This window comes from Podarcis melisellensis, assembly GCF_964234715.1.
Source record: "Podarcis melisellensis genome assembly, chromosome: 8".
Classification (NCBI taxonomy): domain Eukaryota; kingdom Metazoa; phylum Chordata; class Lepidosauria; order Squamata; family Lacertidae; genus Podarcis; species Podarcis melisellensis.
The window spans coordinates 39721498-39748575 of record NC_138540.1 but is presented as its reverse complement, the minus strand read 5'-3'; the positions used below and the strand labels follow the sequence as shown (position 1 = coordinate 39748575).

Here is a 27078-nt window from a genome sequence, read left to right as displayed (position 1 = left end):
GTGGGCCGGGCTGGCTTTCCAAGCTCGCGCTCGCCCTGCTCCCCTCACAGCAGCGGCAGCGGCCGTTACACACACGGCCTGCCAACCTCCCTTCGGCTGGCCGCGAGCGGAGGGGCTCCTCTCTCCCTGGGATGGGCCAGGCCTTGGAATGCGAGGCTGCCGCTGCCGCTGCCGCCGCCGCCGCCCTCATCTTCCTGGGTTGTCGTCGGCAAAGCCCTGAAGGGACCGAAGCGACGGTGAGTCTGTGAGGGAGGGGCAGGGAGAAAGAGAGATAAGCAAGCCACGCCCTTGTTCTAAGCCACGCCTATTCGGGTGTCGCCACGCCTCGGTTATCCCAAGCCACGCCCTTTTCGACCCCTCCTTCCTCTTTAGACCACGCCTACCAAGCATGTCACCAGTTCTCTCCCCCCCACCCATGTTCCTCTGCCCCACAAACTGTACCTCCCCCCCAACCGGGCTTCTCATGGCTGTGTGATGTAGATTTGGTTTATTTATTTGGAATATTTATTTATTTGGCCTGTGCTGCCATCGCTAAAGCGACCCTATGGAGGGGAATGCAAGCAAAACTAAAACTATATTGAACAAATAGCAATTTAAACTTGCAGCCAGCGTGGGCAGAGGAACACCACAACACCCAGCGTCAGTGCTTATTCCCAACAAATGCCAGGGCAGGCAAGGTAAGGCCTTTGGTTGGTGCCAAAAAAACCAATCAATAGTTCACACTACCAGTATTTCAGAAAAGAAGTTTATTAAGGTGGTGCTGCCACTGGGAAGGCCTACACCTGTGCTGCCATATAGCACATTTAAGCTGGAGCAGCGTTCCCCAAGGTGGCATCCTCCAGATGTTGGGCTTTTAACTCCCATCCCTGACCATTGACCACACTGATTGGAACTGACAGTGTTGGAGTTCAGCAACATCTAGTAGTCACCATCTTGGGGAAAGTGGTGAGAGGTGGTTTGTGCCACCTGATGAGCTCCTGTGAGAAACAGTGGGGTCAGTGTTCTGTAGTGGTCAGTGTTAGACTAGGATCTAGGAAATCAGCCATGAAGCTCATTGGGTGACCTTGGGCCACCTCACAGAGTTGTAGGGATTAAATGAGGAGGTGGAGAACCATATAAGCCACCTTTAGATCATTGGAGAAAAGATGTGATAGAAATGCAATAAATATAATAAAATAGATGTTTAAAATATATACTAAAATAAGTACAGTGGTACCTCCGGTTATGAACTTAATTCGTTCCGGTGGTCCGTTCTTAACCCAAAACCGTTCTTAGCCTGAGGCGCGCTTTCAATAACGAGACCTCCCACTGCCGGCGTGCAACTTCCACTTGCATCCCAGGGCAAAGTTCACTACCAGGAGCACCTACTTCCGGGTTAACGGAGCTCGTTACCTGAAGTGTTCATAAGGAGGACGGTACGTAACCCGAGGTTCCACTGTACTTAATTAGTTTGCTTGACTATTTATGCTTATTTACCTAAATCACATCTTTCTGCCATTCTCTTTACCATTCTTATCCTCACTAACCCTTGAGGTAGATTAGGCTGAGGTCATGGCTGGCACTTGTTGAGTTGTACGTCTGAATGGGAATTTGAACCTGGGTCTCTCCAGTCCTAAACCAACAGCGCTGACATTTTTCTCTCTCTTCCAGCTGGTTAATTGTAAACCCCTCCCAGTCTTATTTGTGCATTTGAAAACGACCTCTACTTGACCACACTTTTCATCGCCATCTGATAACTGATAGCCTGTATTTCACCCCCACCCCTACAAACTATCATGGATAAAATCAGCGGTTATTGCCTTCTACTCTTCAATACTTTGTTACTTTGTGTTTATCCCAGTTAATGTGTACGAGATTGCAGCCCTTGGATAACTGTTCCATCCTACAGCAAAAGCTGTACCATGCTTCATCTAGGGCTCACTGAGCATATGCTTGCCTGAACTGCGTTGCCTCAGGGGGGATGCACTTGATTGAATGTTCCTCTCTCGCTCTCTCTCTCTCGCTCTCCATATATATATATATGTTTTCTATGTGGATATATATATATATATCTCCATCCACATAGAAAACCAGGAAATCAGGAACCCTGCTGTCTCCCTGACATAGTTGCTTTTTTTTTTAAGCTCATGATTTGATGGTTTGCTTTCAAGTCACCACTTACAAGCTGATGTAGTGTAGTCTAGACACTGGCTTGCCATCTCTATGAGAAATTGGTCCTGGTTTCCCTGTTGATCAGGATTTTCCCATCATGCTGTTATCTTTGTTCTTGTCTCAGCACAGTTTAATTCAGAGGCTTACATTTTTCCTCCTGGCATAAAGGTGAAATCCTCAACCATTAGCATTCATTTTCCAGGACTGCCAGTGACCTAGTCCTGTAAATGAGAATAAGTTTTCTCCTTTTTTCCCAGCCATGGCTTTGTGTTCCTCCATGATTGTAGGACCAAGTTTGAGGGGAAATGTTTTTAATCAGCCCAGTGTTTGGGATAATTGGCTTTCTGTTCTGATATGTCTGCTAAAAAAAATTCATTCACCTTGTACAGAAAAACTCACATTGAGAGCCAGATGCTGATGCTTTTGTTGGCTGCTGTCTTTGCAGCAAAGAAATCAAGGAACATTGTCGTTGATTTAATTCATTATCCTTGGCTTTAAGAGACACTGCTCATTAGGTTTCTTTATATTGAGTCAGACCGATGGTCCATCTACACCAGCATTCTCTACTGTGGCTAGCATTGGCTTTCAAGAGTCTCTGGTAGAGAGATGATATTTCCATCTCAGCAGTCTTTGGTTCTCCTCACTCCTTTTTTTCCTTTTCTGTGACAAGGGATTGAACTAGGTAGGACATACTGCCAGGAAACTGCATGTACTCCACCTAACTCCTCAGTTGGCTCCCCACAACCATCATTGCTCAATACAACCTCTCTGTTTAAGGTCCTCACATTTCAGATGATTTAAGCAAATTGTAAAACAAGTAAGAACCTAAAACTGTGATAATCATTTTGAAGTAGGCACACACAACTTGTGTTGTTGTTATTTTGATTTCTTACCTGGCCTTCACCATGCGATCCCAGGGCAAGTTATAGCATTATAAAAATACAATATTAAAATAGTTTAAAGCCAATCACAATCACCAAAGTAGAGAGAGGGTCCCTATTGTACTACAAGAATTTGTAGTCCCTACTGTATCTCTGTGCAGCTTTTAGGATCATAAGAAGCTGTCTTACACTGTGTCATACCATTGGTCCACCTAGCAGGAGGTTCTGTGTTAAAGTGGGTCCACTCCTACCTGCAGAGTTGCTACAAGGAAGTAGTACTAGCAGATTGTCTCTTGGCTCTGTGGTTTTTGGACTATGGGTCCCACAAGGGCCCTTTTCGTCCCGTTGCTATTTTAACATTTGTATAAAACTGTTGGGAGCTGTCATCTGGGGATTTGGAATACTCTTTACGAAAATTATGGACGCGTTTGCCACCCTAGGCTCCTTTGGGAGGAAGGACGGGATATAAATTCAATAAGTAAATAATAGCTCAATATTGTATACAGTGACAGGCAGAAACACACCAGGGTTCCAGCCAGGGGTCTCTCCAGTTCTACCAGGAGATGCCAGGAATTGAACCTGGGACCTTCTGCATGCAAAGCAGGTGCTGCACCACTGAGCAGTGGTATTGTGATATTGTTACCTATTATTCAAATATGATTCTAGTCCTTTTGGTTGTTAGGAGTCTGAAAACATGATGGCAGTGAAACAAAATCATGGTAGTTTCCCCATGCATATTTGTTGTTACCGTGCAGTGCAGTAGGACACTTTGTTGAAATGATTTGCCGAAAACCAAATGGTGTAAAGCAGTCGCCCTCTACCTGGTACAATAAGGTTCTTTACATGTATAATTTATTAGAAGAGAACAGCCTTTGGCTTCTTATTTTGCTTACCGAAAACTGACTTGGGTGACATAATTTGTTCTTGAATTTTTAACGTGATGAATGTGAGCATGATGAATTTTTGTGGGGAAGGGAACCTTCGTCAGTAAAGTTCGTTAACCAAAAATAGGAGTCGGTAGTTTAGTAAGTAGTTGTGATAAGTGCTGTTTCTTGGACTTTGATGTCAAATACTTTAGCTGTGTACCTGCGTACTTCCAAGCTCTCTAGTGTTTTAATAAAGGCGTCGGTAGCGGTACTCGAGACAAATCATGTGAAGCAGCTCTATGTGGAACTGAGTTAGACTATTGGTTCATCTAGCTGAATTGTTTCTCTTCTGATTGGACTGACCCTTCAAGGTCTCGGGCAGAGGTTATTTCAAGCACTTGGACCTGAAGTCCTTTTAACTGGAGAAGGCAGTGACTGTACCTGCATGCAAAGTGGGCACTTCATTACTGAAAGCTATGGTCCTTCTCTACTGGATTAAGCAATCCAGTAACTGGCATGCAAAAGAATAGGTAGATTTTTGTATGTACAGTCATACCTCAGGTTGAATATGCTTCATGTTGAGCGTGTTTGAGTTGCTCTCCGCAGCAACCCGGAAGTAACGGACCGTGTTACTTCTGGGTTTCACCGCTCAAAATGACGCTCAAAATGACATCACGCGGATATGCAGAAGCAGCGAAAAGCGACAGCGCGTGCGCAGACATGCCGTCACTAGTTACATTTGCTTCTGGATGCGAATGGGGCTCCGGAATGGATCCCGTTCGTATCCAGAGGTACCACTGTACTTGGAAAGCTCTTCAAATGAAAGTGGTTGGATGTGTATACAGTTCAATGGAACATACATCGCACTGCTTTGTATTAACCTCATAAGCATTGAGAAAGCTCCAGAAGACTGCCTTTCAAAACCTGGATTGGGTTTTGTGTGTGTGTGTAACTGTAATGGGGGGTAGTGTCTGTGGGCTTGCTTATATAATCCTAACCAAACCCAGGGTTCAGTAAATCTCAACTATGTAGGAAGAAGGACTAGTTTCAGATTTGTGTGTATGTTCCTATCTTGCCATTTTAAACTTCAGGCCCTTCTAGGTGTGTCTGTGTCCAACTCTCAAATTGGACTCCTCTCAACCAGCCTGTTGCTGAATAAGTGAGTCTGCCCTCCTTCCCTGCCCTCCTCACAAGCAGAGTGGAGATGGCTGGGCTCTGTGACATCACGGTTTCACACAGTATGGCTGAGACTTGCTGCTGATGGGGGCTATGGACTTGTGACTGGCCCTCAAGGTTGAACAGGGTCTGCCCGCTTTCCATGATGGGATGACATCATGCAGCACCGTGTGGGTCGGGCAGCGCCTGCGAGGCCTGCAGAATTCCCAAGCCCCTTCACCCTTTCAGCTAGAACAGTTCACCTTACTTACTTAGTAAGTAAAGTCATCTTAAAGGACTGATTATGGATTACTCAGTGGGTGGAAGGAGAGGGTGCAAGACACAAGCATATACAAACTGTGAAGGTCAGAGACTTGGGAGATACAAAAAGTGAAAGGTAGCCTAGCATAATTGAAAATAATTCCCTGACTTTCCTAACATACAGCTGGTCGTGTACAAAGACAGCTTCCAGGGAAAATATCTTACTTCAAGATCATTTTGCGTATCCAATTGCAGAAAATCTACCATTAGCTGGAGTAGAGCAACTGTGACCTTGAGCATGGAATACTTGGACAAAATAATCAAGAGGGGGTTAATTGGGCACTTATAGGTAGATTGAGTCTCCTGCAGCTGCTGCTTTCCTGCAGAAGGGCTTCCCCTGGGCTACAGACCTGTATAATGAAAGAGTGGCCAGCCTGCCTTCTGAGAGAGGAGATGCTGACTCTGTAGTTAGCAGAGCCAGTTTGCTGTGAGATTTTCATTTTTCGTTTTTGAAACCATGCCTTAACTGTGTGTGACAGCTTTGCTTACATTGTCAATGCGGATATTCTCGCTAATATTGTCACTGGTGCCCACGTTTAGGGCCCTGTAGATTTTTCTTTTCTGCCAACAGAAATCTTTTTGGGGGAAGGGGGAGCTAATCTGACTGCAGAGCTAATTTTTCCCAGTTGAATTCATGATCATGGAACCTCAAGCACTGTGTCTGGGGATATGTTCATACGTGAGATAATAGGTGAAGGTGCCTCTATATATGATGCTTCAATGTCCATACAGTGGTACCTTGGTTCTCAAACTTTATCCGTTTCGGAAGTCTGTTCCAAAACCAAGGCATTGCAAAACCAAGGCGCGCTTTCCCATAGAAAGTAAAGAAAAATTTATTAATCCGTTCCAGACTTTTAGAAACAGCCCCTAAAATAGCAATTTAACATGAATTTTACTATCTAACGAGACAATTGATCCATAAAATGAAAGCAGTAAACATTGTACTGCAGTCACACAATCAATCAATCAATCAGTAGCTGAACTAGGTTCCACACAGTCATAAAAACAAAACAAAAAAGCCGCAAAAACAGAAATGTAAAATAAATAGCAAAAACAGACAGACCTCAGCGTAACACTCAAAATGGAAGTGTGGCACTCAAATCGGAAGCGTAACACTCAAAACAGAACATGTTCGTCTTCTGAAAAAAGTTCACAAACCAGAACACTTACTTCCGGGTTTGCAGTGTTTGGGTTCCAAGTTGTTCGAGTACCAAGGTACCACTGTACACTGGTTTACTGTCCCAGGTAGTCTACAATATTCCATTCTATTCCCCACCTACCTGCTTTTCTGTTTACTCCCTCCCCAAATCATTAGTCAGCATTCTGTGACCACTAAGTGTGGCCAGTGCTCAGTGGTTTGTTTTGGGATCCCGCCTTTTTTATTATTGTTTTTAACTTCAGCAAATTCTGGTGGTTCCGCAAACTTGCTGATACTTCTCTTGTGAGTGTGCGCTGTTTTGGCTATGCAAGTTCTGTCACCTACCTCTGAACTTCATAAATAGAGGGAATGATATCCCACCTTTCAGTTTGCTAAAATTTCCAAGGCAAGTTCCCAGTTAAGGTTAATATAAAAATAAACATAATTAAGACCTTCCCCAAGGCATTGCCTGTATAAATAGCAAAGGGGCGGCATAAATAGACAGCAAACAGACAAACAAAAATCCACTCAGAAGTAGTAAAATTAAATCATAATTCAGTAAAAGAAAAAAAAAAACAAATGGCAGATAACATCATTATTAACTGGCACCTAAAGCTTCATGATGTTGGTGTCAGGTAAGCATCCCTAGGGGGGGAGTTCAGCCATGGAGGAAGAGACAATGCCCAGATATTTGGAAAAGGACTTCCGATGAAGTTAATCATGGCTGGACTGGTTCATGTAAGAGCAGATGGCTTCTTAGGTATTTACTGACCTTAAAAGTCTACACTAGCATTTTAAAATTGTGCCCAGAAAGAAACCACATGATACAATCCAAGTCAGTAATTTAGCAACTGTGTTGTGCACCAGGTAGAAGTTCTCAGATAGATAGTCTTCTACAGCACATATTGGTGTTTCCCAGTTGTGAAATCTCTTTCTGGAAGAACATGGAGGTGAAAGGATCAGACAGCTGGACAGCAACGTGGAGCAGCTGGGCAGGGCAAATGGTTTGAGTCTGAGATTTCCTGAACAGCTGATGGTAGATAATGCCTATCATTAACATTATCCTCTCTTCAGAAAAATGAAAAGCCCCTCCCCCCACTTTTTTTCCTAGAGATTCAGTGTTTATCCAAGGACAGAGGAGAAAAGCAGCCTTTTTAACTTGATAAGTGAATCAGAGGTCAGAATGGAAGTTTTCCTCCACGTTAGTGCAGGTTTTTTGCTTCTACAGATGTGTTGTAATTCCATCACAGAAGACACCTCATGCTTTGTTATAACCTTGCTGCTGTGCTTGTAACTAATGAGTGGCTTTATTATGTCTGTGCAGGTTACATCAACTATGACTACATGCATCTTAGAAGCCCAAAGGAACAGCAAGATGTCAGACTAACACTCACACTCCTAGTCAGGTATGTGTTCATTCTGGATTTATTGCCCAGCCTGTCCCCAGAGGCTCAAGGTGGGTTGCAAATAGAAATACAAATGGTTAGATGCCGTTAAGTCCTTAATTGTGAGCCTGTAGCCCAGAATAAGCTTTCTTCAGATTTGTAAAAATAGAGCAATAGACATAAGTATGATGCCTTGGAACAAGCTACAACAGCTCACCTTAAAAATGCCAAAGCAGGGAGGCTCCTCCACTCTTCAAGCAACTTTTGTGCAGCAGCTCAGCAAGCAGAAGTGGCATTTGTCTGTGCTATTTCAAATGCTGTATATGCCAGACCAAAAAAAAAAAGGCGAGGGGAGGGCCATAGCTGAGTGGTAAATCACCAGCTTTGCATGCAGAATGTCCCAGGTTCCGTCTCCAGGTGGGGCTGCGAAAAACTCCCTGTCAGCGTAGACAAGACTGAGCAAGGTGGACCAATGGTCTGACTCAGTATTATGTTCCTTTGAACTGGCGGCACCCCTGGATTGGCATAGCAACCTGCCACACATAAATGGCAGATCATTTGTATGTGTTCATTAGGTCTTTGTCTTCAAGATAAACTTTCAGCATGCTTCCATTCAAAGTTCATGCTGTTCCTGGGACGTTACCTTAATAGGCCTTTTTGTACTTGCATCCTGATCATAGTAAGTTGAGCAATTTATGCAGCTACCCTCCCCCTCCGCAGTTCAACTTGCTTATTTGCTCAACAGGCTTTAGTGACTTAAAGCAGCATGTTGCATAGAGGTGATGTGCTGTAATGCGACTGAGGCTGAAGTCTCTACTTCAAATCTTGCTTCCCCTCCAAGTGTTCCTGGACTACAACTCCCATTGTTTATGAATACCCTTTGACAAGGGGTGGGGTGGGGTCTGCCTTATATGGTTCAGAAACACCAAAAGTTCTTACTATGATCAAACTGGATGGTGCAAGTTTCATGTTTCGGAGAGAATCAGTAATGACACAAATTGATAAGCATGTGCTTTAAACTACATTGAAGCTGGCTTGCTATAGGGAAGGGGACCTAGCATAAGCTGGAAAGCGGTGAGGCATCTGCTCAGATATCACAAATCAATGCAGTGCTTTCAGGTTGCTCTCCAACATGGTCCTTAATAGCAGTGAATCAATAGGGATTTCAGTGATGAAAGTGCTTCTAGGGTTTCTTGCTATTTCTGGCACTTTTGGGGTTATGCTGCAATCTGGTCATAATACTTTGATTTTCTATATAGATAGTTGGAGGCTCTCTGGGGCCTCCTTTCTGTTCCTGGTGCGATGAGGCAATGTGCAAATAAATGAAGCTCATTATAGTTCCACTCCAGACACCAAGTGCAGTTCAGTGAACACCTAGTCCCACCAGCAAAACAAAAACCCTCCATCTGCTGGGAGAGAGCATTATTGCAAAATGAAACCAATAGGGTAGCTAAAAAGTCGGAATGTTATTTAGTATTTAAAGATGCTGAGTTGTATCCAAGTAAAGTAGTATTAATGGGTCTAACATTGGATATAACCCTCAATTTTATTTTTTAAGTAAATAATACTGTTTCTCTTTCAAAAATATGCCAAATTTAAAAGGAACAATGTTAATGCATGCACTTGACATTATTGTGAGCATCTATCAAAATTACTCTTATTTACAACACGCCATTCATCGTTATGGTGCTTTACTAAGTACAGTACAAAGACACGGCACTCACTCTCATTTCACTGAAATCACTTAGAAGATAGCAGCACATTTTGCCCCATTTCTTTCTAGAAGGGCTAGAGACTATCTATCTATTTATTTATGGCTGCATTTATATCACACCTTTATATATAGAAGGGATTTGGTCTCCCAGGTGCTCACTCGACACTGGGATACCTGCCCAGGGTCACTAATTAAAGCTTTTGTTCATGCCATGGTACCCACAAGCACTGGGCTGGCAGTTTCTGACAAGGAAGATAGCAGAAGAAGAGGAAAGGAGGAATTGAAAGCATGTGTATACAGTGGAATAATATTTCAGCAGCACAATGTTAGATTTGGTAATGTTATGAGAACTATAGGGATGCACCAAAGAACATGTGGCTTTTCAAGGAAGGATTTGAAGAAAGTAAGACAAATGAGCTCAAAGTTGTATTCTTGGAGGAAGTTTCAGTCATTAGACTGGGAGCCAGGAGATGGCATCCTTTATCTTACTAGTTCATATGTGTGATTTTATACCTTTTATTTTATGTCCTACAACAATCTGAGCTCTGCAAAGTGTTCTGTTTCCAAATTATGAATAGTTATAATTCCCAATAACCAAACAGCATAGGCATTTTCCATCTCATATTTTTCCCACTTAAGACCAACCTTTATTTCTGTAATGTTTTGAACATCAGATCATATACAAGTTTATTGTATTTGTATTGTATTGTATTTCAACTTGGTTCAGTAGGCGTTACTTTCACATAAATGTGCATATTCTACAGGAAGGCAGTCTCACTTAATATCCATGCATATGTGTGCAGAAGGCCAAAGATAAATTTATCTCTTGTCTGTATTGTAGACTGCAGCTCCCTTGAGCACAACAAGCCAGGCCTGATGATGTTTTGCTCTGTGGAAGTTGGGAGTCCAAAACATCTGGAGGATTCCACCTCAGCTACCTTCATGTAAACAGTACTGTGCTAAATGGACCACTGGCTTGAATCTGTAGGACTATAGTCTGTATAAGGCAGCTTCCTACATTTGTTGGTTGTAGAACAACTCAGCTTAGTTGCAACCAATTTGCTTCACAACAGGAATCAGTGAATATAACACTTGTTCACAAAATATATCAATTTTAAAATGGGGAAACTTGATTTAAAGACAGCGATTTAAATAACTTTACTATTTTTAACTGATTTTAAATTGACTTGATTTAGATTGTTCTATCCTGGGAATGAGTATATAAGCCAGTGTGTAAAAATAAGGTGTTCTCACGGAAAGCAGTCTTATTTCATAAGGGTGGAACCTATTTCACCACTTAACCACTTTTGAATGAACAGAATGTGTGGGCAGCAGAAAGAGCATCTGTTCCCAAGATTAAATTGCTAGCTGAAAGTGCAAAGCACAACCCCTTCCAGAGATCTTGCTGCTGCAGTGCGTTGAGTAGCCTCTGCCCTGTTTCTTTTCTTTTCTTTTTTCGCTGAGTCATTGTATAAATTGAGACATACATCTTTTTTGCTGTGTGTGTGCTTTAGCTATTGTCTCTGCTTTAGCAATTGTCTCTGCTTGCCAGCACCATATGGGATCAATTGTTTGATCTCCCTGCTATTCCATCTACACAGAAGTGTATATTTTTAGTTTGTGATGTGAACATAATCATGTACGTGATTTCCAAATGTCCAGGACCCCTGGTCATTAGGCATGCTGGATGAGGCTGATGGGAATTAGTAGTGCAGCAGCATATAGAGAGCTGCAAAGTTTCCATCCCTGCTTCACAACAACCCTGAAAGGTACCCAAGTCTGATAAGCCTCAAATTGCAGAGATTAAGAGCAAGAGTGGCTTGCCTTAGGCCATCTAATCTATGGTAGAATGAAAATCATATCGGGTTTCCTGCCTCATTTAATCTCTTTGCCACCTTGCTGTACCAATTGTAGTGTGCTCTCATCATATGCTAATGGTTCTGCCTAAATTACTTATAACTTGTGGTGGCGGTGGGGGGGGGGCAGAATCCTTTTTTTTTTGGCCCCTGGGATCAAAAAAATGATGCTAGTTCCCAGGGAAATGTTAATATGAGCCTCAGTTGAATTCAGTAGATCCTGCTTCAGAGTAAACATTAATTAGCTAGAGCAGTTAAGGCCATTTCTTCATACTTTCAAATGAGACTTAGAATTAACTGTTGTAAGTGAGGAATCTGTCCTGGATGTAATATAAACTATTTTTAACTCTGTAGAAACGTATAAATGTTCTCCCTCATTGAATTAAAAACCTATCTTGCATAGGCTTCATTTTCTTGTCTTATGTGAATGTTGTAAAGAGCATTCATGTAATGTTAGGCACATGAGCCAGTTGTACTCCTCCTTTCCTGTTTGGGGAATTCCAAATGCCCACATCTTACAGTCATCTCCCACCTCTTTGAAAATGACTAAGCCTGCTTCTCCTTCCTGTTAAAGGCAGAGATGAGGGAGGGAGAATGTCTACAGCACAATATCTTCATTGCTCCTCTCCCTGTATGCTGAGGCAGCCAGTGGAGCTGGCACCAGTATTTTTAGCTATTTTGCTGCATGCTCCATTTGAATGTAGTAACATAATCATAAACTTGCTTACTCTAAAGGAAATTCCATGTTATCCATTGGGGCTTACTCCCTAGTAAGTGAGCTGGTGATTGCAATTGAAGACTCCTTAGTGGGGTTAATGGTTGGGGTAGCAAACATTTGGTTTGCTGTTGCCACCAATTTCAGGCAGTGGTTGTAGAAGTAAGGTGATTGTGAGGAAGGGAGTGCACAACAGCAACAAAATGAGCAAAAATTAGAGCCTGGAAGGGGTGGGGATAATAATGAGGGACAATGATGCACAGAGAAAAAAGGGGTGACATGGAGTGCAAAGTGATTTGGAGGGTGAGGAAGAGAAAAAATAAGTACCTATGAAGTGAGGGTGCTGAGAAATCTGCAGATAGAGATGCAAAAAGGCAGCAATTTCCATTCATCACAGTCGGCACTGTTTCCATTCCGCTGCAGTTTAGTTTCCACCATACAAGGTGTCATTTGTGTTCTGTCTGCTGTTTAACATAAGTTAAATAACTATTTACTTAAGGTATGTAACTTACATTCATTTCAGTCTAAAGCAAATGTCAAAACAATGGTTTTAAAAAGTCATCTGCAGACTCAAAGAAAACAACAGTGATGTTTTTGCTTGATTAATTTATGCTCCTGACCACAGATGCACCTTTAACTGCAGCAATCTCTGCTTCCACTTGCTTTTCTGTTTTTGGCTTAATTCCCTCACACTACTCATGAGTGATGGAAAAGAGGGATAATGGATGGAGTGCAGAAAGAGAAAAAATGGTGTGCTGTGAAATGCAGAAAATACCACAGGTTTGGGATTAGAATAGATGATAATACATACAGAGAGCTCTGAAGGAGGGACAAAAAAACTTCAGTTAATTTTTAAAACAAAATTCTTTCCTGCAGTTGACATAAGAATTCAGACTTTGTAAAAAAATATAAATGGCTCTTGAAGTGGTGTGAGATGTATCTTACTGAGTTGTGCATGTTCTTACAACCACAACAAATCTGTCTGCTAGAGAGAAGTGGGAGATGCAAAATATTCAGGTAACTTGGCAGAAGACTTGCACTTTCTCTCGCTAAAGTACTGTTCCTTGAACAAAATTGTTATGGCGAGGTAACCTCTACCATCAGACCTGCTACTGCCCCATGGTAATAGAACCTGACATCTGCTGTCAAAACGCCTTGGTTCATGGCTGCCCTCTTGTTATTTTTCTGCAGGGCCAGTCCAGAAAATCATGCAGTCATCTGGGCACAGGTTCCGCGACGTCGAGCATCACCCGCTGCTTGCCGAAAATGACAGCTATGATTCATCATCGTCGGAGTCTGACATGGCCGACCGGGTCTGGTTCATCCGTGACGGCTGTGGGATGGTCTGTGCAGTGATGACTTGGCTTCTCGTTATCTATGCGGATTTTGTAGTGACATTTGTCATGCTGCTGCCTTCCAAAGACTTTTGGTACTCCCTCATCAATGGGGTCCTCTTCAACTGCTTGGCGGTGCTCGCCTTGTCCTCGCACCTGAGAACAATGCTGACTGATCCCGTGAGTAGACATGTTCCTCACAGTTGGGTTTAACCATTTTGTGTGCATGGAACAGTGATACACAGGGAATCTTTTCTGGGCAGAACTTTTGGCACTTGCATAGCACCACAAACGTGTTCGGGAAGAAACAGAACCTACAGTCAAATTAAAATGCCCCAAACAGGAAACACAACTAGCATTATACACATCATGCTTGAACAGTCAACACTTCTTACTGTGTGTGAAGCCTTTCCTAGTAATTTATTCTATTGGCATGCACTTGTGCATTGCCTACCACAGGGTTGGGAAATCTTTTTATGCTAAAGACTGTGCTCCTTTAGGGATAATCTCTTGAGGACCACATACTGCTAAAGCCAAAATCAGGCAGGGCCATACCAATTGTCGTACTCAGGTTTAGGAGCAAGAGTATACTTTAATTCAAATCATCAGTCCCTTTTGGTGAATGTTCTCTCAAGCCCCTGGACTCCTATTTGCCTTATCAGGTTTCCAGATCTGGAATTCCAGTACCTCAAGCAATCCTCTAACCACTGGTATTCTGCTCCTGCCATCTAGACAATAATATCTCTGACCGACTTTGTCACAGCCTTGATGGCTTGGCCAAATATGAGGTGTTTGAATGAACAAATATTTATTATATTAAAAGCAGTCATTAACAGGTACGATTTGCTTTCAACAATAGCATTAGAAACTTCATAGCATGTGCTTATAACTCTTTTCCTAATACAAATACAAATCCTATCCTGCCCACTCTGCCCCCTGCTCCTCAGCACCCACACCAATCACCCTTCTCCAGAACGCAGCTGTATTTTTCTGTATACACACACACACTGTCATACTCCACCCTCAGCCAATCAGGACATGACACACCACACCATTCTGTCCCATTCTCACTCGCACCCCCTTGCACTCATCTTACCTTACAACTTACAAATATCTCCCTAAATAACATTTTACTATATATCTCTTTAATATCAAACCTGTACAAGTCAGTTACAGTGACAAACACCACAGCCAACTCATCTTTACAATACATGATTTCCCCTCTTTTTTTATTTATCACACACACACACACACACACACACACACACACCCTCTTCTTCTTTGCACTTCTTTCCACGCTGAAAATCAGCCCTACACAATAACTAGAAAGAAAAGCTTCCATTGACACCAGTGGAAGCTTTTGGTTCTAAACTCAGTTGCTACACAGGAGGGCTTTTTGGGGGGTGGGGTCATGTCAGGGAGGGTTTAACCTTAACTCTTCGGCTGCCACCTCTTAAGAATTTCCAAGTACAGTAATTGGGATTAGAGAAAAAACTCCCATTAGCACCAATGGAAGCTTTCCCAACTAAATCTAATTTATTTATCAGAGGGTGAGATCTTGGACAGGAGACTATGGGCTGGTTCCAAAGAAACTAGCAGTTCCCCATTCTAGGCTCAGTGTTGAGAATGGTAGGAGTATCCATAACTCAGAAGTTAAAAACACACTGCGCATGCAGAAGGTCCCAGACTTATTTCCCATACCTCCAGTTAAATGAAACATGGGTAGCAGGACTGGGGGAAACCTTGAAGAGTCACCACCGGTCAGAGTGGCCAGTATGGTATTTTTGTACATCACTTAAGAGATTTCATAGTACGTCATTTAGAAAGGCTTTTAAATACAGAGCCAGATACATTGAGTTAAACCACAGTCAGTGAACTGCAGGTTCACTGACCGAAGGGCAGTTAGGAGGCTCACCTTAAATGACGCGAGGGGAAATTGAAGGGCAAGAATAGGTCAGCTGCCCCCATTAGCCTCCTCTTTGACACATATCATGCTCAACCTTGCCTCTAGACTGCTGCATCTGCTTTGTTATCATGTAAGAATTCCCCATCCCTATAGCCTCACCCTCTGCAGTTCTCCCTAGCTACCACACTGAAACTTGGGGCAGTACTCCCTCCAGGCCCTAGTGCCTGCTTGTTTCTTTTAATTGTCCATTACTGTTAAGACCTTTGCTTCAGTAACTGCTATCAGTTTTGTGTTGCTGCCTTTCTCTCTCTTTCATGGAAAGCGGCCTTTAGAATTGAGAGAGGTGATTTGCACATGCACGCGCACCCCACAGAACTTTGTGCTGGAAAATAAGAAAACAGTCCAGTTGCCCATAGAATACATATGCACTCCTCTGGCTTGGATCACAGTGAACATTCAGTTGCCAAAGCTTAAACCATCATGAATAGTCAAATGGGAAATTGTAGCCAGAAATCAAAGAAATTGCTCCAGTGTCTGCCGCATTATGGTCTTGCTACTACAAAACCCTTAATACATCTTCCTTCCTACAGACCTTCCTCATAGACATAGTGTGTTTTTCCTTGGTGTATTCCCAAGATTAAATCTTACATGTCTATAATATCACTTGCTAAAGAAATGGAGGAATAGGATCCTTTTTTATCTACCTAAACTAGGATTGTAAATTAAAATACAAGCAATTTTTGTCTGAACATGATACTGCTCAGTTTGGTTGCTTATTGAGAAGGCCCAGTGTCTGAGGAAATACGGCAGTTTCCCTCTAACTTTCTAAAATGTTATTTCTATGTATATAGGCTCCGTATTGAGGGCAGTTAGTCCTTACCACCAAAGATCTCCCAGATCCTTGTCCCATCTTGTTACTCTGCCCTCCTGTCCTGCTACACCTCTGCTTGCAACCTTCATAGTTCTGCCACCCTCATCTGCCCAAATGTTTCCAGGTCCTCTAAATTACTCTGCCTTTTCTTCCTTTTTGCTGAGAACTCCCTCAAAAACGTGGCGGTGCTCTGTTTCTTTCTATCCAAATCCCTGCTTGGAGCATACCTTTTGCATGAAACTTGTGGACCTCAGCCCCTATAGAAGTAACATTAAAGTTGTGTGCAGCTGCATTCGTATCCATTCCTATTCTCAGCTGTGCCTTCAGGTTGCCTTTTAGATCACTCTCAAAAACGCCACTGGCACTCTTCAGATATATACTAGTAACAGGGCCTTGTGTTCCTTTCCATCTGTAATGCCTTAGGGGGCTGTTCCGAAAGGAAATGCCACGAAAGAGTACATGGAGAGTTTGCAGTTGAAACCAGGCGAAGTAATCTACAAGTGTCCAAAGTGCTGCAGCATTAAACCGGAACGTGCCCACCATTGCAGGTATGTCCCATTGCTGCTTCTGTACTGTTCTCAGCCTGGAATCCAAGGCCCAAACTATAAGTGATGTTAAAAACGTCTTTGCATATTGCAATTATGCAGGTGGAAGGAAGTTGACCCCTGTCCTCCTTTCCACAGCCCCAATGAAAATCATCCTCCACCACCACTTTCCCTCCTGGGGAAAAGAGTAAGGCCATTTTACCTGTGACTTCACTTGGGGAAATGAGTTAGCCTCACGGTCTCTGCAGAATACTTCCAATAAGGATTGAAGCTGTGGTTTGTTTGTTTTTTTAAAAAATCACATAAACAATGGCAGTCTCAGTGTAATGTATAGTTTGACTCTTGCGTGGTTTCTCAGACCTCAGAGATGCCTTTTTCAGCACATTTCCCTAAAAGTATTCTTTGCTTTCATGTGTGTTCTATTTGCAGCTTTCTCGGAACAGAGCATTGCTGTGTGACTTTTAAGTTGCCTGCAATTCACTATAGCTTGTGCAAAAGTGACAGACAAGGTCAATTCTTTCAAGATTCCTTTCAGATTCCCTTTTGTCTGAACAAGCTAAGCAGGAACATGGAGGGTTGTTGTTCTCCACAAGTTGCCTGCAGCTGCTTCCCCACTTTGTCCAACCATCTCTTTGTGCCTCGCTCTTCTAAGCATTAAGTTGAATGCTTAAAAGCTTGCTGTGGCTTTGTGATAGCAAAGCACTTGAATTTGGCCATTCCTGGAAGATCTGGCAGAGCTCATCTGCGCTAAAAATTGCTAGCTTTAGATGTATTTCCTGAAAAATGTGGTGCTTGAGAGCCTTCATTTCAAGGTAAGGGAAGGTCCCAGCACTCCATGTAGAATGAAATGTGGAACTGTGCAGTGTTGTTATGTATTGAAGATTATTATAATTAGTAGCATTAGTATTGTTGGTGGGGCAAGGAACAACATGTATATACTCACATTCAAACCTGAGTGCTGCTCAGAGAGCCACCCATCCAGTTGTACCCTCCTCCATTATCCCACCCCAATTTTCCTTTTTTCTTTTCCAGCTAATACTCAATATTCCAAGACTTCTAAGTATATTCAGTTTTCATTGAACTGTTTTTATTGGGGCGGGAGCAAGGTGTGCCCCCTGAGGTGTGTTTGTGTGTATTTTAATCACGTTTATTCACTTTGACATGCAGAAAACAAACAATATTAAGTCGCACAATGTTTGAATGTCCTACAGCATCTGTTAATGTAGAGCGGCTGCATTGAACGAGCTGCAGTTTGAAATCATCCTCCATTTGGCCTCCTGTACCATGCATGCCAGCATCTTAGATTTCCAGAGAGATGGCCTCTTTGCAGTCACCAAGGGCAAAATATCCGTAACACATACCACAGCATAACTTTCAGTGTTTTTCCCCCCTCCTTCCACTAGCATTTGCAAGCGATGCATTCGGAAGATGGATCATCACTGCCCCTGGGTCAATAACTGTGTGGGGGAAAGAAACCAGAGGTTTTTTGTGCTGTTTACTGTGAGTATGGTTATTTGTTTGTTTGTTTAGTTGTTTACCATTTGTTTGTTTGTGTTGGTTTGTTGGTTGGTTTGTTGCCAATATAAAACTCCCTGCCCTGGCTATCCTAATTTGGGGGTTGAATCTTCAAGTTGGAACCTCTACACTCAGAGGCACAACGTGCTTCTGAATATCAGTTGGTGGGGCAGATGCCAAAACCACAGGAGAGAGCTGTTGACTTCATGGCTTTCTTGTGAGTTTCCTGGATCCGTCTGACTAGTTGTTGTTGGAAAACATTGATGGGCTAGATCACAGATAGTCAGCGTGTTGATCCCCAGCCTTCAGTGCCCAGCCTTCATGGCCGTTGGTTTGAGATGGGGGGGGGCAACTCCCATCTTTTGCAGGGGCACAATTAATGCTAGCACCATCCGTTAAGAGTTTGGGTGTAATCTTCGACACCTCCCTTTCCATGGATGCGCAGATTGCAGCTATAACAAAGACTGCATTTTTTCATCTCCACCAAGCTAAGCAGTTGTCTCCTTACCTCTCTCGCTCTGACCTAGCCACTGTGATCCACGTGACAGTCACCTCCAGACTTGATTATTGTAACTCACTCTATGTGGGGCTGCCCTTGAGACTAACCCAGAAACTCCAGCGGGTGCAGAATGCCACGGCGAGACTCCTTATGGTGTCCTCGCCACGGGGTCACATTCACCCGGTGCTATACCAGCTGCACTGGCTCCCGGTGGAGTACAGGATCAGGTTTAAGTTACTGGTTTTAACCTTTAAAGCCCTATACGGCCTAGGACCCTTGTACCTACGGGACTGCTTCTCCTGGTATGTTCCACGGAGGACCTTACGGTCTTCAAACAAAAACATATTGGAGGTCCTAGGCCACAGGGAGGTTAGGCTGGCCTCAACCAGAGCCAGGGCTTTTTCGGCTGTGGCCCCGATCTGGTGGAACACTCTGTCACAAGAGACTAGGGCCCTGCGGGACTTGACATCTTTCTGCAGGGCCTGCAAGACAGAGCTGTTCCACCAGGCCTTTGGCCAAAGCACAGTCTGACCCCCTCCTTTGGTAATCCTCACAGAACTCCAGCCCAATGGTTGCCAGTAATTTGATTTTGAATTAATTTTGAATTGATTTTAGAATGCTGTATTACTTTTATTGTTATTAGCTGCTCTGAGCCCTGCTTCGGCTGGGGCAGGTGGGATATAAATTATCATCATCATCATTATCATCATGGGGGTTGCAGTCCAGCAACATCTGGGTGGAGGCATGGTGGGAAAGGTTTGCTATCCCTGCGCTAGATGAAACCTTGAGCTAATGCAGCAAATTCCCTTCCCAGCCTCAAAAAAAAAGAGAGAATTTTGAAAGCACTGCACAGTGTAGCATGGTCCTCTTACAAGTTGTAAAAGAATTTAAATATTGACTGCCTGCCTAATGGTTGCATGGTTTTCAGAGCTGATTTGCAAATCTTTTTCTCACTTCCAGATGTACATAGCTCTAATTTCAGCTCATGCTCTCATCCTGTGTGGGTTTCAGTTCTTCTCCTGCGTCAGAGGACAGTGGATTGGTAAGCACACACTTCAGTTGCTTTTGTAATATGGCGTTTTACTTATTTATTTTTGGTATATCTAAGTCACTTTTCTACCAGAAGTGTCATAAAAGAAACTACCATGTAAAAATCAAACAATTGAAAAGTTAACAGCATTATCTAAAAAAAAATCAGCGACAGTTTTTTTTTTTAAGCAGATAAACCTCAAGAACCACTAAAACAGTAAAAACAGCAGAACAGTCATTCAAACACCTTGGTTAATAAAGAAAAGCTTTCACTCACCACATAAGTATTATTTTAAAAAATGCTTCCCAGATTTGTTTGGGGATTGTACAGTGTTACCTCAGAAGTCAAATGGAATCCGTTCTGGAAGTCTGTTAGACTTCCAAAACGTTCAGAAACCAAGGCACGGTTTCCAATTGGATGCAGGAAGCTCCTGCAGCCAATCAGAAACCACGTCGGACAGTCAGGTTCTAAAGAACATTCGCAAACCGGAACATTCGTTCCCAGGTATGCAGCGTTCAGGAGCCAGAACGTTCAAGTTGCAAGGTATTTGTCAACCAAGGTACAACGGTATAGAGGCCACCACTGAAAAGTTCTTCGCTGGCAACCATCCTCCTTACCTCTGAAGATGGGGGTACCTTGAAGGGGTCAGACAGATCCATAGGGGAGAAGGCAGTCCTCTGGCAGCTCAGGATGTATAGGGCTTTCAAGATTAAAAACAGCCCTTTGAAATTTTGGCCTAAAAACTGGTCATCCATGTAAATCTACGATTGAGAAGCCCTGCAGTATTTGCTAAGGTGGTTTTTGCCATTTCCATCACAAAGATGAACAGGCATCATCCTTCCTTATTAAGGAAGTCCTTGGAGCTTGACAATGGTGGGACACATTCCAATAGACCATGCCTTTACCTTTGCTTTTAAAATAATTGCCTTTTTAAATTGTGCATGTGGGCGCAGGTCATGCACACCTACCTAGCATGGTGAATCAGTGATGAGGGTGGCCTGCGTATATCATGTTTTATAATTTGCCATATAAATACAACTGGGTATTTAGATCTATACAAATTCTGGTGGCATCTGAGCCTGAAGCACCTGGAATGCACTTTCCATTTGAGCACACAGTGTCCCACTACCATTTGTGTACAGTGGCAGCTCCATGCAGGAACAAACTCCCATTCTAAGTGTCACTGGGCCCTTGCAGGCCAACAGTCTGGCTACTGATGTGTATGCATGTGATCCCTCAGCCTGGGCTTTGTGTTGTAGATTGCACCTAACTTCCTGTTACATTCTCAGATTTGCTAATCCTTTTGAAGTTAACTCTTGTTGGCGTGCTTGTTGCAGTTTGTTTTTTCATTGAAGTTCATCCGCTCTCTTTCAGAATGCAGCGACTTTTCACCACCTGTGACTGTGATCCTGTTGATCTTCTTGTGCCTTGAGGGTTTTCTGTTTCTGACGTTTACCGCAGTAATGTTCGGCACCCAGATCCACTCGATATGCAACGATGAAACGGTGAGAATTGAGGGTTTTTCTTGGGGTCTGGTTTCAGGACTGGATAGGGATTTGAACCTGCTTCTCCTATGCCCTTGTTCTGCCCCTTTCCATATCCTCTGTTGAGACAGATGTTCAGTCTTGGCTAGAGTTTGGCATGCTTTCCAAGTTTATTAACATCAATTTTTAACATATTTACTTGCAGGAGATTGAAAGACTGAAGAGTGAGAAGCCTACATGGGAACGGAGGTTGCGCTGGGAAGGAATGAAATCTGTCTTTGGGGGCCAGCCTTCTCTGCTATGGATAAATCCGTTTGCTGGATTTCGAATCAGACGGCTTATGCTAAGAGCCAAGAAAGGAGGTCCTGAGTTTTCTGTTTGAGTCTGTCTAATCATGCTGGAACTCACAAAAAGTAGTATATTGTATTTATTGGGCACCAGGAAAAAAGAAAAAAGCTGCCCACAAGTAACCTGTGACCAATGAAGATTTGACACACATGAAACATTTTGCTTGTAGCAAGCAGAATTTTATACATTTATAGTCACAGACATCTCATTAACTCTCAGAAGTGTAAACTGGATACTACCACACATGGCTTTCAAGCAAGATGACAAAACAATCAGAATCAACCAAGAAAGGTGGACAGTCACACTATGAAGCCAAAATATTGTCTTTACTACTGTAACTTATTATTTTAGAGGACTAATTATGCATTTATTTTTGTCAAACCCCTTTTATTTGATATGTGTCTTTTTTTTTTTTTTAAGGAGTTGACCTCTGCTGTTTTTATATGACTTTGTGGCAAGGCACAGTTGTCAATCATGTTATTATACAAGTACAAATGCTGGAAATCACGAGCCAAAAGAAACCATTTTTGACCTGATAGTTTTTAGGCAATGCTCAGCTCCATTACGTAACTTTTCTGTTTGTCCCCAAAGACCCCCTCAGCTGTATTTCTGCATGTGGGTATCTGAACAGATCTGTAATCCATTACCTTGTAGCCAAAACATACAAGGCCAGTCAGTGTCCAAAATTTCCATAGGCTCAGAAAAGTATTCCTTTTTTGGGATTCAGTTTTAAGTGGTAAGTGTGCAGAAATCATATTGCAGGGTTTTGTTCTACCCTGAGGTATTTACACCAATTTCCTGTTCATTATAATTTCTAAGGGAACTCATCATTAGGTGTATTGAAGGATTACTTTTTGTCCTTCCAAAAGGGGGGGCGGGAGTGGAACCATAAACTTCTGGTGGCATGAAACAATGCATATTGGAAGTCTCTTAACTGAACCAACAGCTTCAATTGCTTCTTGCATTTCATTATATAAATTTGTCAGAATGCAAGCCAGGCCTCTCAAAAGCTATGGGTAAGAACTAGTGAACTTGCACATAGGGGGTGGGAAGATGTAAGCTGCAATAGATCTGAAGAGCAGGCATGTCTTTAAACATGCTGGCCTGCAGCCAGATTCTAAACATGCTCTGTGGAAGTCAGACTTGCTGGTTCCAGATGGCCTTAATTGCTGAGTTCACTAATGCACCATTGTGCATGCACCACTGCCACATAACACCAGTTTTCATGTTCATTGCAGTGGGAGAGGCGCCTCCTGATTCCGCAAAGGGATTATTGTAGTAGCATTGTCCTGTTAAAGCTATTGGCACTACTGTTGTGAGAGCGCTGAGTACTCGTCAGCACTCCTACACAAATACGGGGCTCTCATGATGAATCTTGAATGCGTTTGGGAATGTTGCCAATTGTTCAGATAGTCTCCTTGCAGCCATGCCAACCGTGTGACTCATAGCTACACTAGCTTACCATTGTCGGCAAAGGAGATGGGCAGATTTCTTCAGAAACAAGTGCAGTACTTGACTGTGACGATTCCATGTAATGATTTTATTTTTTTAAAAAATCCTTGGCAGCAAAAGGAAATACAGCATGCAACCATATTCCAAACAAAACCACTTCTGAACTGGAGAAATCAGTGGTATCCAACTAGCTTTTACCATCCCTTGTAGAGTGAAACCACTACATGGTCTGAATGTGCTGTTACATCTGCAAGTAATGAAACATTGTCTGAAGGGAGTGATATGTGTGCTCAGCAACAGAAGCTGATCCTTTCCCCCCCCCTTTCTTTTAATGCCATTTAAACAGGAGACTTCACATCTTGAGCATGCATGTATAGAAAGGAGAAATGTTTTTTGAGGGGGCGGGGGAAGCCTTTCTAAATTGAAACCTGCCTTTAAACATATCGAGGCTGAGCTTTCGCTTAGCCATTGGTATCGCAGTACCAGCATGCTCAAGAATCTGGAGGCTGGCACACCCCACAGATGACAGAGTATGCATGTGCCTGGGAAGCTGGGACTTGGCTGATATTACCCCAGCACTTCCCACTGCTGAAGAGAAGTGGCTTAGAGTGTGGATTGCGACTTCTGTTATTACAAAAGCAAGCAAACAGCAAGCATACTTCTGTCTCATGCAGAATTCCCTCTTCTGAATGACTTGTAGGCTATAAGTTTAGTGTGAGTTTTCCAGTAGGATCTTTAATTCCTGGAGGTTCACTCGCCTATTTCTCTATGTCTCTGCAGCGTCTTAACTATAATGACCTGAATTGTGTTTTATAGCAGGGTGGCAATGATGCTCAAGCGTGTGTCCCCATGAAGGGGGCTTCCTGCATGACCATTTTGGTCTTTGGCATTAAATGAAAACTGTGTGATCTGGAGGAATGGAAGTACGGAAGGAGAAACAAGAGATACAATGGAAGGGTCTGTTTCATACCAGTTCACTGACCCTCCTAATGTAGGTGATGAATTTGTTACAGGCTCCCCCTCTTCACACACACATAGTGTAAGCTGTGGGGCAAGCACACTGTACATACACCCATGTAAACAATCCTCCCTTGGAGGAGGGGAATTGGGCCTCCATCAGGAGAGGCTTCTTACAAAATCACAGTATTTATATGGTGATGAAGGGGTCCTCTTTGCTCTCCCACCATGCAGGGCATAAACTGGAACCATGGTGATGTGTGCACTACCTGCCATACAGAAAAATGGGCTCACAGCAAGCAGGTGGTGACTTGTAGCGAAGCCAGGCACACACAGCTGGTGAACTAAGCAACCTGTAAGAATCAAAAAAATGCTCAGACAATGCCTCAAGGGATCTTTGCAGTCCATTCTCGGCCCATGAACAAAAGCCTGCAGTTTGTTCTTATGTACATATTCACAGTTCCGTCAAGTCTGTGCACGTATTACTAGGGAAGCAGAACTTGCAAGCAGATAAATAACATTAGATACGGATCACCAAAGCAAGGGGTTAAAAATGCAGCAAGCCCAGGAAGATCTTGCCCATTTCCATTTTGTACCTTCACCTCGTTTGGGAATTGGTTATATCTGCTTTAACACAAGACTTCATACATACACTTTGATGGACTGTATACTGCTGGAACTCAGCAAATCCCTTTTAAAGCAGCTGAACCTGTGTGTGACTTAGCAAGTGTGTGTGTGTGCGTGTGTGTATGAAAATGGAGTTTCTTGGCTTTTCGAATCCTTGTTCTGTTGTAATTTTTTTAATGTAAAATAAAGTAACTAATTGAGGGCTTTGTGTTGGATATTTAATTTCGTTTTTATATATTGACAGCAGAGCTCATGTTTTGCGTACATAGAAGTCCGGGCATCCTTTTTGAATTTGGGAAGAATACCTAAAGAATTTCAGGAACTCTGAAACCAAACAGAGGAGGCAATAGAGGGACAGTTGACCTAATGTCTTTTCCCCCCTATGCATTTGTCTTTTAAGAACTTCCTTACCTTCAAGGACTATGTCCTCCTGACATTTTTTTCAGCTGTTCAAAGAGAGGAAAGAACTGTTAACATATGCTTTGGTTAAGCCTGGTATCTGGTCGTATTAGGACTATAGGAAGGTACCTTACACTGAGCCAGAGCATTGGTCCATCTAGCTCACAGACTGGCTGGGAAAAACTCTTTCCAGTTTTTCAGTTGTGAGTCTCTCCCAGCCCTACATGGAGATGCCAGAGATTGAACATGGGACCTTCTGGGTGCAAAGTAAATACTCTACCACAGAGCTCCGACCAATCTCCTGTTTGTAGAAATACATTACATCTCTACATAGTGAGGAAAGCTAGGTTTCCTGTGTACTCACTCAATTTCCTGCCTTAATTTCTTCACTCTTAAGTGTTGGCTATTTGTAGACTAGACTTGGACCAGATAGCTCTGCAACAGAGGACTCCTTCAAACAGATGGATGTGCTTTGTAAAAGATGGCATGTGGCCACCCTGGAAGATTCACCTTGGTTCAACAGAGGTGTAGTTACATATGCCTCTGTTATACTTGATATCAAACACAGGAGTTTTACCAGGAAGGAGCAATCAACAGGATCTGCATGTATTCATAGCAACCATTCCTACCCATGACATTGTTGCACTGTCCTAGCATAAGTCATAGTATGGTATCATTTTGAATGAAACGTTTGTTACAGCCCTGTGTGCTGCCCAGTGGCTTTCTCATAGCATGTAAACTAGTAAACTAGCTTCCCCTGCTAGGGCTAGAATATAATATATCATGTTTTTCTGTGCATAAGACGATGCTTTTGGCTATTAAAAAAAAAGGCAAACATTGGGTGTTGTCTTACACACGGATAGTGAATGCAGAGGGGGGACGTGTGATTAATGGCAGCAGGAGATAGGCAGCGGCGATTGGGTGGGTGATTGGTGGCCGCAGCAAGGTCTGCTGGCGATTGGCTGTGGCTGTGGCAATTGGGCAGGTGATTGGCAGCTGTGGGCAGACAATTGGCGGCTGCAGCGAGTGGGCAGGTAGGCTGTTGGTAGTGGTGAGCGGGCAGACAATTGGCAGCTGTGACAAGGTGTGCGATCGGCAGTGGCGGGCAGACAGGTGAGCAACTGGCGGAAGTGACCTCCCCCACCCCAAAAGCTAAACAACTGAATTTCTTAATTTTGGGTTTTAAAAAATAAGGGTCATCTTATACATGGGGTGTTTTATACACTGAAAAATATGGTATGGTGTTGGTGGTTAATGTATTTGTTGATACCCCACATACTCCATGTAGTAAAGGATATCTCTCAACTCAAAATCCTCAGAAGGTGGCTTTAAATCAGAGGTAGTGCCCACATGTTTCAGTGTGTCTGCAAGTACTTCCCCTGTTGTTTACAAAAGGTCTCAATTGAAAAGGTCTCCCCTCAAAAATCCACAAGCCATGAGTGCTCTTTCCACTCAGTACCCACTTGCACTGGCTCAGCGTCTGTTACATTGAACATGTCCTCCTAAGCATGTCCACAGTTCATTGTGTACCAGGACAGGACACCCTTCTGAACATAGGAGTGGTGCCAAGAGCTTCTCTCTCCATGAGCAAGTTTGGCAGTGCCTAATGTAGGTGCCTTTGTTTACCATTGATGGAGAGGCATGACGGTACCATTTTGTGTTCTGCCACATACCTCACAGCAGCCATTTTGTGTTATGCTCTGTCATGTCTCCATGGCAGCCATTTTGTGACTTGTGCCTCAGCACTTTCTCAGAAACCCAAATGTAATCACTGGGTCCAAAGCATTGGTGACCCTGGCTTTCAATAATTGCTATGAGTCGTGGTTCCCGCTTCATGAGGGGAGCAGTGGCAATGCATCCATCCAAGTCAATACAGTGGTTTGTGGCTTTCCCATGATACATATTCTTAGGAGCACCTCATAGCTTGAC

At 43.1% G+C, this 27078-nt stretch overlaps 1 protein-coding gene across 1 annotated transcript; it reads left to right on the top strand.

Moving 5' to 3' along the window:
* Positions 1-24951, top strand: ZDHHC7 (zDHHC palmitoyltransferase 7). Its single transcript, XM_081921235.1, has 8 exons — positions 1-236; positions 7837-7918; positions 13374-13696; positions 16717-16841; positions 18242-18338; positions 19813-19894; positions 21257-21387; positions 21572-24951. Exons 3-8 carry the CDS (start codon positions 13391-13393, stop codon positions 21746-21748), a joined length of 918 nt encoding a protein of 305 aa, XP_081777361.1. The 5' UTR covers positions 1-236; positions 7837-7918; positions 13374-13390; the 3' UTR covers positions 21749-24951.
* Positions 24952-27078: the final 2127 nt, after the last annotated feature.